Raw genomic sequence first — 12,387 nt, 5'->3', positions numbered from 1 at the left:
CACCATATGGAACTAAAAAACAGATGCAAGGCTTTCCACATGTAGTCTTCTGTTCCAGCACAGGATCCAGTCAAAGCAACCCAAAGCGATGTTTCAATTCTACTGGCAGCTGCTGGGCAATGGATGCCATTCTTGTTGCAATGGAAAGGTTCTGGAGATCCACTTTCCCCAGACAACAGATGATGGATAGATCCCTCCCCATGAAGTCAACAAGTCCATGTTTTGGCTGACATTCCTAAACCAAGCTGACACATTTCGTGTCAGATTCACGCCCCTCATCCCTATGAGCCACCTTAAGAGATCAGGCTACACGGATCCTTCAGTGTCTTTAGCCATTTTTATACATACTGATGCACTGATGTTGTGGGCCTTGGGATAACCATCTTGGATAGCACAAGGCTAGGTCACTCTATCTCTTTTCTCATCATGGCCCTGCCACATAATGCAGGGGTCCAGAATATATTTCAGCCCGGGGACCGAATTCCATTTCAGAGAAGCCCTTGGGGGCCACATTCCAGTGACGAGTGGGGCTGAAGGCAAAAAGGATGGGGCCAAAATTACTAGCCTATTTTACTGTAAAGCTCTTCCTGCCAGTAACTTAAGCTCTTTAGGGGAGGCATTTCAACCCTTTAGAATGGGGAGGGGGGAGTCACAAAACCTGGCAAACCACCAAATGTCTAGAGAGAGGGGGAAACGGAGGGGGAAGGGGAGGGGCCGGGGAAGGGGAGGGGCTCGGGAAAGGGGTGCAGCCATTCAGGGAAACCCAGAGGATGGGATTGGGACCCCAGGTGGGCCAGATTTGATCCCCAGGGCCTGAGGTTCTACATAGGGCTGTGCATATTTTCCCTGATTCGCCTCGGAGGCCACTTTAGAGCCCTCAAATTCACCCTGATTTGCTTCAGGGTGCTTCGGGGGTGGCCCACTTCACCTTGGCACTGAAGCCAAGGCAAGATCCCCCCCACCCGAGGTAACTCAGCCTTGTGGCTGCCAGCTGTGCAGCTGGCACCCAGGAAATCTGGGAGCAAGTCTGGGTAGGAGTCCATTAGACTCCCAAATCCATGCCTCCCCCCCCCCCAACCCAGAGCTGCTGCTGCTGGGACTTACCCACTCACCTTCCATGGCTGTGACGGTGCCACAGCTACATCACTGCCACTGCCTCACCGCATCACTTCCACCATCGCCCCATTGCTGCCATGACCAGGAAATGCGGCGTCCTCCTGAGAGCCAGGCTGCAATTTCAAGATATCACGGCGGCTCTGTTTTAGTACACCTATGGCCGCAAACTACAGTGGCCACAAAGGGCCATTTTCCCTTCACAGCCGCCATAGTTTGTGCCCCAGAGACCCCAGAATATCTTGAAATCGCAGCCTGGGTCTCAGGAGGATGTCATGTTTTCCTGGCCGTGGCAGTGATGCAGCGGTGGCAGCAGCGATGCAGTGGCAGCAGCAGGTGAGCAGGGAGAGGGAGGTGAGTCTAATGCCATCTGAAGCGTCCCGGGTCATCCTGAAGCTTCAGTACCAATCTGCTTTGGACTCAGGCCACTTCGGGCCATCCCAGAACCAACTTGGAACGGAGACGAGGCAGGCTGAATTAGCCCGCCTCACCTCAGTTTGGGGGATTCAGCAGGAGGTGGTGCACAGCTCTAGTTCTACACCCCTGACATAATGTTTCCACCACCCCTCCAAGTATCAAAGCATCATATATTGGGGACTTTCCTTGACAGTGTGGAATATATGTAATATGTGGAGGAAAGAAATGCAATATACAGAGGACACATTGGAGGCCTCCACATTAAGTGGGCTCAACTCCAAGTTTTTCTGGGACCCTGTGTAAAAGTATTGCACAGAAAAGACAAGTCTCCACAGTTCCACCGCTAATAAAAACATTCCCAAGGGTATTCAGCATTCCCAAGGGTTGCTGAATATCTGGTAACGATGCTCACAAGAGAGCCATTTTGGCCGTAGCTAGACCTAAGGTTTATCCCAGGGTTGTCCTGGGGTCAAACCTGTTCATCTAAGTACCACACAGGGCATCCAATGCTCAGGCAGGGACGAACCCGGGATGATCCTGGGATAAACCTTAGGTCTAGCTACGACCTTTGTTACCGAACATGTGGTGATTCAAATGAACATCCAACTGCAGGGTCATCTCAAGCTGTTCCACGGCTCTCCTTTGTATGTCGGATAGGGCAGAAGAGCGGTGGTGGCCACTGTGCCTCCTCACCAGCGATCTTTCTGACTGCAGCCCAGTTTCTCTACTCCATACAAGTGAATGCAGGGAAAGGACTGCAAGGGTGGTGGGTGGGTTAATTGTCTTCCTTCATTCACGTGGAGCAGGGAAAGGCAGCTGCAGACTTGTGTGGATGGGGAGAACTGTGTTCCTCCACGAAGATTATCCCAGCACCCCTGAAATTCTGCCACGCTAGATGGTAGCCTCCGTATATCGCTCCTGTTAAACCAGGCTCTCATCTATACAACCGGCAGTATTGCTCCGCCCGGTGGAGCGAGCCGGGGCCCAGCCACATTGACGCTCCTTCCCAGCGTCTATATGGGAAGGAGTGGAGTTGCGGATTTACACACACTGCCACTGCTGTGCTCACCCACCCGAGGCACCTTGGAGCATCTGCGCCCCCTCCTCTCTGGTAAGTGGGGTTTTTTTTTTTTAATGGGAAAAGTTTTTTGTTTGTTTTTTGTTAAGCTGTAAATGCAAACAGGGCAGGTTGTGGACTCCATGCTGCCCTGTTCCTCTCTCCCCAGCTGCCGCTGCCGGGAGCACCAGGGAGTGGGGAGGTACAGGGCAACTGGCTCTCCTACCTCTGAGCTCGCTCTGGCTACCCTGTTCCTCCCCGCCTCCATCTGCACCCTTCCCCCTTTAATTCCCCCCCCCCTTAAAAAGCCTCCCCAGAGGTGCGGAGCCTGGCTCCGAGCTAAAAAAGTTGGGGTAAGTACCCGATTTTTTTTTAGCACGGAGCTTTGGGCCTTTGCTCCTGGATCCCTTCTGAGTGGCGGCTGCATCATGTAGATCACCTGCCCCCACTCCGAAGCTACCCTCGGGGTAAAGTGCCTGTGTAGATGTCCCCCAGCCCTTTCCATGAGACAGGTCCAAGCCCATTCACCCCAACTAGAACACTGGAGTCCACAAGCCAGTGGAACGTGGAAGGTACAAAAGCCTGAAATATTGTCCTAGCAGCCTTTGGTCTATCTTCGCCACATCCCAAATCCATTCAATGGGATAGGTGGGGGGAAGAGAGACATCATTTGGAGAGGGAAATAGCCCTTGCTCTTTAAAAACATAGGAGGAGGAGGAGGAGGAATCCCATGTTACTAATTAGCCACATGTTAGCTCCATTCTCAGGGAAGGTTGTCTTCATTGGCTAGGCGAGTGGGCCCTTGCAGGAGATATGGGACTTGATCTTTGGGCCAGACTGTTCATCCCAGGGGTGGGGTGGCCATGAAAGCAGGGAATCTGGCTCCCAGCGACTCTTGCCTTTTGGTCTCCTACCTCTTCAGGATCCTGGGTATGCAACGTGTAAGTGAGCTGCCTGCTGCAATCAGGCATGTAATGCTGGCAGTAGCGGGCTGCGGCTGCTGGATCCGGCACAACCAACAGCTGCTGCAGATCACCCTGAAGGGAAGAGGAAGTAGAGTGAGCATAGCCAGGCGGAACATGTGATCTGATGTATACACACACACACACACACAAATGCTGGAGGGAACAAACAATGCTGTGCCTATGTATTTTCAGAGCATGTATTTTTTACAGCTGGTAGATGTGTATGTATGAGTCCATTGCAGTGATAAGGGTGTGTGAGAAGACTACAGGAGCACATAATAAAAATAAGTCATGTCATATATTTTATTGGACTTCCCTCTATAGCAGGTGAGGGCAACTTGTGGCCCTCCAGATGTTTTGGCCCACAGCTCCCGTAATCCTTCAGCATTGGCTATGCTGGCTACGACGGATGGGAATTGTAGACCAAAACATCTGGAAGGCCACAAATTGCCCACCCCTCCCCTACAGCGTAACAACTAGTAATGGTATTGTATAACATCTGCCTTAACTGGCCAAAGCCTTTCACATGTCTTCTCTCAGGAATCCCTTCAACAAAGATGGGCAACCTGTGGCCCTCCAGATGTTGATGGATTGCAACTCCCACCATCCCTCACCATTGGCCATCTGGCTAGGGCTGATGACAGTAGCAGTCTACCAACATCTGGAGAGCCACATATTCCCCACCTCTGCCTTACAACAATCTTATAAGTGCAATATTATTCCCTCTATTATAGATTGGGGTGGGTGGGGGGTGGACCCAAGGCCTTATTACTTACATAAGGCCACCCTAGGAGTTGAGAACAGGAAGAGTCCAGCTCAAAGTCCATGCTCTTATCTATAACACCCTCTCTCAAGAGGAAGTCGCCCTGTCTACTTATGAATGGGAGTAGAACTCATCTTTCTGTAGGAATATGCAGCTTTTAGCTGCTGCCCCTCCCAGATTCTTAACGCAGACTGCTCCGGTCCAGAGGCAGGGACATCAGCCAGTTAGCCAGCCTACAGGGCCTGTTAAACATTGAACATCCCTATTATTCTCTACTGGAGCAGGAACTTACAGGTCCTGACTGGCCCTCAGCCCAACTTTCGAATTGGCTTGAAGCCCTATGTACATCCATCCACATCCATTCAAGCCTGGTCTTGGATATATCAATCTCCGCTTCCATTTGCCTGACTATAGATCTCATGTCCCCACTCAATGGATTTGATATGAATGGGCACAGCAGTCCAACTCATCTGCTAGCTGCCGTCGGATTTGCTACCTTTTAACTGTGCTCTGGAGAGTAAGCCTTTAGCTAACACAAAATGCTGCATCCAGCCAATGAAGAAGCCTGGCAAAGAGCTCCATAGAATCTGAAGGCTTTCATACTTGAACACTGACAGATATTAGGGCAATAAATGATGATAGATCTGCCTTGTTTCTCTCTCTCTCTTTTGCTTGGAACCAGAATGCCAATGACAGTCTACGGCAAATGGTTATGACTGTACACAAACACACATTCAATTGCAGCTGGACATGCCCTCACTCCCCCCGATGTGCCTGTGTGATCTCAGCCAGCCCTGGTGCACAAAGAACATTTGCTTGCAATAAATCATCTTGTAAAATATAGCCAGTGGGCCTCTGTCCAGCACAGCCCCCGGAAACGCCTGCTCCCATCTGCTCAGCTGGGACCCACAATTACTCGGCTCCCAGCATTCCTTTAGAGATGGAAAGGAAGAGAAATCAAGGCACAAGATGGAGAGTTCGAGGGTAGGCGGGGTGAGTCCTGGCCCAAGCAATGGGGTCAGGTAGGGACAGGGAAGGTTAGTTCAGGCAAAGGAAGCCCACCCCCCTTGTTGAAAAGGAAATCACGGAGGGAGCAGCTAGGATTAGGAGCCTGTCCAAATTCTCACACACATAAATAAACAGAATCACGCACAAACAACAACAACAAAAACAACAAAAATAAAAACCAAAACATGTGCACATAAGGGAAACAGAACATTTAAGACCTATTATATATCTTCAATGTTCTGTTTCCCTTATGTGCACATGTTTTGGTTGTTGTTGTTCTGTGTGTGTGTGTGTGTGTGCGTGATTCTGTTTATTTATGTGTGGGAATTTGGCTGCTCCCTCCGTGACTTCCTTTTAGATGTCATGCTTCCCTCCGTGAGCGCCATACATACATGCGCATAGATGTCATGCTTCTAAAATGCCCTTTAACTCCCCATTACCACTTGGGGCTCATTCAGACTTACTTTTGCAGCTGAAATAATCATGCTTACCTCCAAAATAACCTGCTGCTTTTACCCACTATCCTCTTAGCAGTTCCTGGCAACATTCATGCTATGAACCTCCTGCCCCCACCCCGATTTCTTCAACGGGGAAATTTTCATGTAATGCCATGAACATTATGAGGGAGAAGTTGGGAGTGGATGGTGGGAGACATGCAGTAGTATTAATCCTGACCACAGGTGGAGCTATGTGCAACCAGAAAGTCAGGAGCAAGGAGATCTCACTCACTTATATTTTCTCACTTTCTCCCCCCACCCTCCTCTCTCTCTCTCTCTCTTTCAGGGTGCTTTCAGACAAGGCTTTTCTTGTGCAACTGCCCTGCTACATTCATGAAATTTTACAGGGAGTCCAGATGTCATTGTTGTCCGTTTGTAACTTTCCCATGTTTCCCCAGCATTACTTTTCTATTAAAAGGTTAAGGAGGAAAATATTAAATTGTTGCACAATGCTTTGTGTGCTAAGAGTCCCCCCCCCTCTCTCTCTCACTCACACACACACACACACACTCCATCTCTCTCTGGGCCTGTTCAGATAACACACTGCTAACCCTTTTACAGCAAATAGTTAGTGAGTGTGTTTAAACTGTGGTTATGTAGATGCCTTGGTTGGGAGTTGTTCACACAGCATGCTAAACCATAATATTTTGCTCAAAATGCTTAACCACCATGGCTTAGTATGTCATCTGAACAGGGTAAGGTGACCATATGAGAAGGAGGACAGGGCTCCTGTATCTTTAACAGTTGTTATCTGTACAGCACCATGTACATTGATGGTGCTATATAAATAATAATAATAATAATAATAATAATAATAATAATAATAATAAGTATAGAAAAGGGAATTTCAGCAGGTGTCATTTGTATGCATGCAGCACCTGGTGACATTGCCTCACAACAGTTTGTATCTGCCCTCTTTTGTATCTGGTCATACTAGGCAGGGCTCCTGCAGCTTCAACTGTTGTGAAGAAAAGGGAGTTTCACCAAGTGCTGCATGCATACAAATGACGACAGCTGAAATCCCCCTTTCTATACAACTGTTAAAGATACAGGAGACCTGTGCTCCTTTTCATACAGTGAGCCTAAGACAGTCTCTCTTTCTCTCTCTCTCTCTCTCTCTCTCTCACACACACACACACACCCTCTCTCTCACACACAGCAACAAACCCTAGGCAAATATAACCTGACCCTCATTTCCCTCTGTTTTTTGGAATGTGGCTAGTAGAAGGGACTGATGCAGGTTAGCCAAGACTCCAGAGTCACTTCCCAATTTATACAACGGCCATCTTTTGCCATAGCAGTGTTACACTGGTGTTTCCTGCAATAAACAACAACAGCCAAAAAAAAAAAAAAAAGGACAGAAAAGCGCATCCCTAAACCCACACTGAACAGATGCCAGGGAGTTGTGATCGGCACACTCCACAGATGTGTATCTGTCCTTCATACTTTGTGTTTACTGTGCGAAAACACTAGTGTAACACAGGTGCTACTGCTGTGAACATGATTAACATGTGGAATGGCCTTTATAAAGCCAGATGAAGGAAAGATAAGAGTCCCACCAAGCCCTTTCACCTCTGATAGTAACTGAACTTGGCAAAATGCAGAATAACAATTGCCTATAAAAGTTTCGATTGTGCTGGCACTTGCACTGTTGCGTCTTCTGAGCCGCACCCCCCAGTGCAAGCTCCCTGATGCTTTTGCCAAGAGCGCTCAATTCTGCTTCTGGAGGATTAGCTGCATTCCTTACTGGAAGCAGGAGAGAGGATTATATGAGAAAGAAGTGTGATTAAAAAGGCATAAAGCCTGGCCCTGGAACGTTCCCCCACCCTGCCTCCCACACCACCCGGTGCCACGTTCAGTTGTGGCGAGACCTGCCACCACCTTCACATCACTGTTCCATAGACAGCTACCCCACAGCCCCCAAACTACCAGTCTGACATTTGCAGGCCACCACTGAACTCCCCGAAGGCAAATGGCCCTGGGCCAAGGTTTTCCAAGAGCTGCAACAAGAGGTGCTTGTTCTTGGCCACCCCCGGGACCCATCCCAGATGCCTCCAAGGACCTTGTGCCCTCTGACATTTGGCGCCCGAGGAAAGAATGTGGGAGGGAGGCTGAGGCTTCTCTCTGCTTCTGGAGACTGTCGAGACCAACAGCTTTCCATCCAGCTGGGGAATCCCTGGGGTGGGGTCAGAGCTCTTCTCCTCAGAAGAACATCTGGAGCACTTACAGGATGGGCATGAATGCGCTGCTGCAATTCTACATATCGCAGGCTGCCCCAACCTGAACCCCTCTAGATGTTCTGGACGTCAACTTCCAACAGCCCCAACTAATGGTCAAGGATGATGGGGGTTGCAGTCCAACATATCTGGACAGCACCAGGTTCGGGAAGGTTGTACTATAGTATAGAATATGAAACTTGCATAGGGCCACTGTTTCACCTTCTTTCTGCGTTTTCCTCCTTCCTGCTTACATTTCTTCTATCCTCTCCTGAAATTCCTGTTTCTCAATGCATTGTTTTCCATCAGCTACATTGTCTTTGAGTTCCCTGTCCCTTAGTTCCTTTACCCTTGGGGTCTCTTTCCAGCCAGCCATCACCATGTCCTTGAGGCCTATATGACTTTTTTTAATCCCAGCCAAACTGATGAGACCCCTTCCTTCACAAATGCTTGACTGAAAACATTCTGATAACTTTGTTCCCTGAGTAGCTGAAATATTTGTGAACAACATTTCATGCCATTTCATCAGCTCAGTCAATCAGTGTCAGAGGTTTTATCACCCCAAACACAATCTGCTCTAAATGAGCTGACCATCTTCCCAGGAAAGGGTTAATTGACTCCAAGGCACTAAGACAGCAATTCCCCTTTGTGAGCTCACCCACCCACCCAATCCTGTATCTGCTGTCCCTGTAGTAAAGTGCAGCTCTATTTCCATAAGAAAGGCCTCAACATAAATCTGGCAGGGAATACAGGCATACAAAGGCAAGCTCTGCTGAGCTTCCTCAACCACACAGGCAGCAAACAGAGGAGAGGATGGGTCTGTGCCCCACAAGTCTTTGGTTTTCCATGCTCTGGCATCAATTCGTATTTCCCAGAATAACAGGGTGTGTGTTAGGGAAGAATAGGGCATCTGGATTCCACAAGACTTAGTGGTGCTATAAAACATCTGCCCACTTCCAGCCTCCCGGACTCCTGCCATGATTGGAATGGGAAACAGAGATATCTGGTACCAGTAGTTGCCATAAGAAATCAGTTTGGCAGCACCATCACGAACCCATATGTTTGATGAGACTTGCACCCCAATTAAAATTTTATTTGGGGATACTTTTATAGGTAAACTTCAACAATAAGCTCTCTAGGTGCTTGCCATTGCCCTAATACTTTCACAGAATTTTGCAAGGGTGGTGATGTTTTCCAGATGATATAACCTTCCTGGTTTTCCCACCACTTCGTCTTTTTTCTTACCCTGGAAAATCCATTAGATGGAGGAGCTGCACAATGCCTCCTTTCTAGTTGGCACTAGGAGCCCTCCATCCGGAAGCACCCTTGACGTGTGTGCTTGAGTACACGTCAAATTATCAAAACAATGGAAAAGAGGAAGGAGATTTCTCAGCCGTCTTCCCTACCTCAAAAACATCTTCATCTGGCCGGCGAGCACCAAGCAAGGTGATGCCTTCGACACTGACGACAGGCTGTGGACCTCGCTTCAGGGGTAGTGTCATGGGGTCTTCACAGTCGACACTTAAAGATACGTTCCCACCTTCCACGCTCAGGGCAATGCGATGCCACCTGCCAGGAGACGTTACAGCTCAGCGACTTGGGAATTAAAAGGACTATGGAGGCTCCATTAAATAGGACACCAGGTATTGAAACTATACTTCAGCCTTCCCTGACCCAGTACCCTCCAGATGTGTTACACTAGAATCTCCCCTAATCCCCGCCTAGCATGGTCAATGGCACATCTAGAAGACACCAGGTTGGTGTCTACCTTTTTATTCTCTCAGTATTTTAACACTTAATTTGAACTTAAATTTAAATTTTACTGTTTTAACTTTGTATTTTAATTTTATATCAATTTTGCTGCGTGGTTTTTATCCTGGTTGTGCTTTTTATATTGTATTTTGTATTTGTGCTTTTAACCTGTTGGTTGTCTTACTGTGGTTTTAATTTTTGTGAACCGCCCAGAGTGCTTCGGCTATTGGGCGGTATAGAAATGCAATAAATAAATAAATAAATAAATAAATAAATAAATAAATAAATTGGGGAAGGCTGCTGCACTTTGATCCAACAGTGGCATGGTCTCAGGCGACCAGCTGCGCCTGACAAACCTGTTCACACAACCGTTAGAGGTGGGAGCCCAATTCCTCTTTGCATCTGGTCAGTCGAGGCAGAGAAACTGAAGGCTGGGAAGAAGGAAAGCCGACGTGGCTGAAGGAAAGTGGACAAAGCCGTGGTGCCAGTGTGCTTAGAGTGTTTATTTATTTATTTTATTTTATTTATTACATTTTTATACCGCCCAATAGCCGAAGTTGGGCTGTGATTGGAAAGAAACAGGTTCCCCATTCTGCCAATTTACAGAAGTTGGGAGACGTAGCAAGCAGGGGAAGGGTTCAGCACTTGCCCCTGCAAATCTCTCCCCCGGCCCTCCACTGGACAACTTTGGGAAGCAGCCTATATCTGAAGACATGGGTCTAAGATTGCCATGTGTGGTTCTAGGAACATAGGAAGCTGCCTTATACTGCATCAGACCCTTGGTGCATCTAGCCCAGTACTGTCTGCACTGACTAGCAGCAATGGCTCTCCAGGGGTTCAGGGGTTCAGGCAAGACGCTTTCCCAGCCCTACCTGGAGATGCCAGGGATTGAACCTGCTGGAAAAGCAGGGCCTCATCCACTGAGCCAAGGACACATCCTGTGTGTCCTCTATTAACATCTTTCTGGTAGGCATAGGAACATAGGAAGTTGCCTTATACTGCTTCAGACTAGTGCTGTGCCATTCTCTTTCAAGTTGCTAGAAGAGAATTTGCTTCAATAAGAAATTCAACGAAGAGATTTCAGAGAAATTCTCAAGGATTTGGTTCATGGTTCTTGCGCTCCCCTTACTTATGAGAGGGCTGAGGAGTGTGTGTGTGTGTGTGAGCGACCTGCCTTTCATTGTACAGTCATCTCTCTGACAGCCTGTTGCCTCCTTGGCTTCTCACACCTCCCACCCAAGGGAAGACATCATGAATTTATTCCTCCCATAGGGCCTTTTTAGATCAGGAAGTGCAGGCAGCTTGGGAGACTGCCGAGCAATGGTGAGATGCATAATAGAAAGAAAAATATAGGCAATACCCTCAGCCACCTCACAGTGTTTGTTGTTGTTTATTCGTTCAGTCGCTTCCGACTCTTCGTGACTTCATGGACCAGCCCACGCCAGAGCTTTCTGTCGGCCGTCGCCACCCCCAGCTCCCCCAAGGTCAAGTCTGTCACCTCCAGAATATCATCCCTCCATCTTGCCCTCGGTCAGCCCCTCTTCCTTTTGCCTTCCACTTTCCCTAGCATCAGCCTCTTCTCCAGGGTCTCCTGTCTTCTCATTATGTGGCCAAAGTACTTCAGTTTTGCCTTTCATACCATTCCCTCAAGTGAGCAGTCTGGCTTTATTTCCTGGAGTATGGACTGGTTTGATCTCCTTGCAGCCCAAGGCACTCTCAGAATTTTCCTCCAACACCACAGTTCAAAAGCATCTATCTTCCTTCGCTCAGCTTTCCTTATGGTCCAGCTCTCGCAGCCATAGGTTACTACGGGGAATACCATTGCTTTAACTATGCGGACCTTTGTTGTCAGTGTGACAACAAAGTGTGTCAAAGTGTGTCAGTGTGACACAGTGGTAAGTTAAGGTCAAAAACAGGAGCCACACACATTCAAAATAAATGGTTAAATGCCCTGAGAGTGAGGCAGAAAAATGGAAGCCCCTTTCATGAGGAAAGGAAACTTTCAGGAAATTCCTGAGATTTTTATTTTCTTACCCTCTAGAACTAAAAGGAAACTTTTTAGAATTTTTTCTATGTCTTCTTGGCCATTATTTTTGTGATGGAGCAATGCTAGGTATATGGGGCATTGTAGAGGATGCAAAATGGGCGGGGGGCAGGCTACCAGCACAGTTGATGCTGTTGCCACTTGCAGTGGCAGTGCAAAAAAACCAACAACACCCAAACCCTTAGGGAGAAAAAAGACAAAGAAGAAAGAAGCTGTCCTACAACCCTTGCCAATGGTGATGCCTACCTGTGAGAAATTGTTGGAGAATTTCTCCTCCCACTGGAGAAATCCGGTGAAATTGCCCCCCCCCCTAAATTTCTCTACCCAAAAATAGGGTGGAGAACTTTGAGAGGTCACTTGTGCACAACTCTACCTCAAACCACTGGTCCATCTAGCCCAATATTGATGACACAGACTGGTAACAATGGACATGTCTACACCTCCCAGCTTTCCAGGAGGGAGGGGGGTGGATGTCACGATATTATACTCACAAGATCCACCCCCTCAGTGTGTGTATATATATACACACACACACACACACACACTCCCGCTCCC

General features: G+C 48.1%; 1 protein-coding gene across 3 annotated transcripts in view; it reads right to left on the bottom strand.

Moving 5' to 3' along the window:
• The window catches only part of COL5A3 (collagen type V alpha 3 chain), a 162,955-nt gene that overhangs the window by 101,034 nt on the left and 49,534 nt on the right, over positions 1-12,387 (bottom strand). For all 3 annotated transcript variants that reach the window (XM_063119273.1, XM_063119272.1, XM_063119274.1), the window contains exons 4-5: positions 9,443-9,605; positions 3,502-3,624 (exon numbers count right to left, since the gene is read on the bottom strand). In XM_063119273.1, the coding sequence (XP_062975343.1) occupies positions 3,502-3,624; positions 9,443-9,605 (286 nt within the window). The remainder of the gene's footprint in view (positions 1-3,501; positions 3,625-9,442; positions 9,606-12,387) is intronic.

The sequence above is a fragment of the Elgaria multicarinata genome, chromosome 3, assembly GCF_023053635.1.
Source record: "Elgaria multicarinata webbii isolate HBS135686 ecotype San Diego chromosome 3, rElgMul1.1.pri, whole genome shotgun sequence".
Taxonomy (NCBI): domain Eukaryota; kingdom Metazoa; phylum Chordata; class Lepidosauria; order Squamata; family Anguidae; genus Elgaria; species Elgaria multicarinata.
Note: the sequence above shows the minus strand (reverse complement) of the source record. Positions and strands in the feature narration are given on the sequence as shown.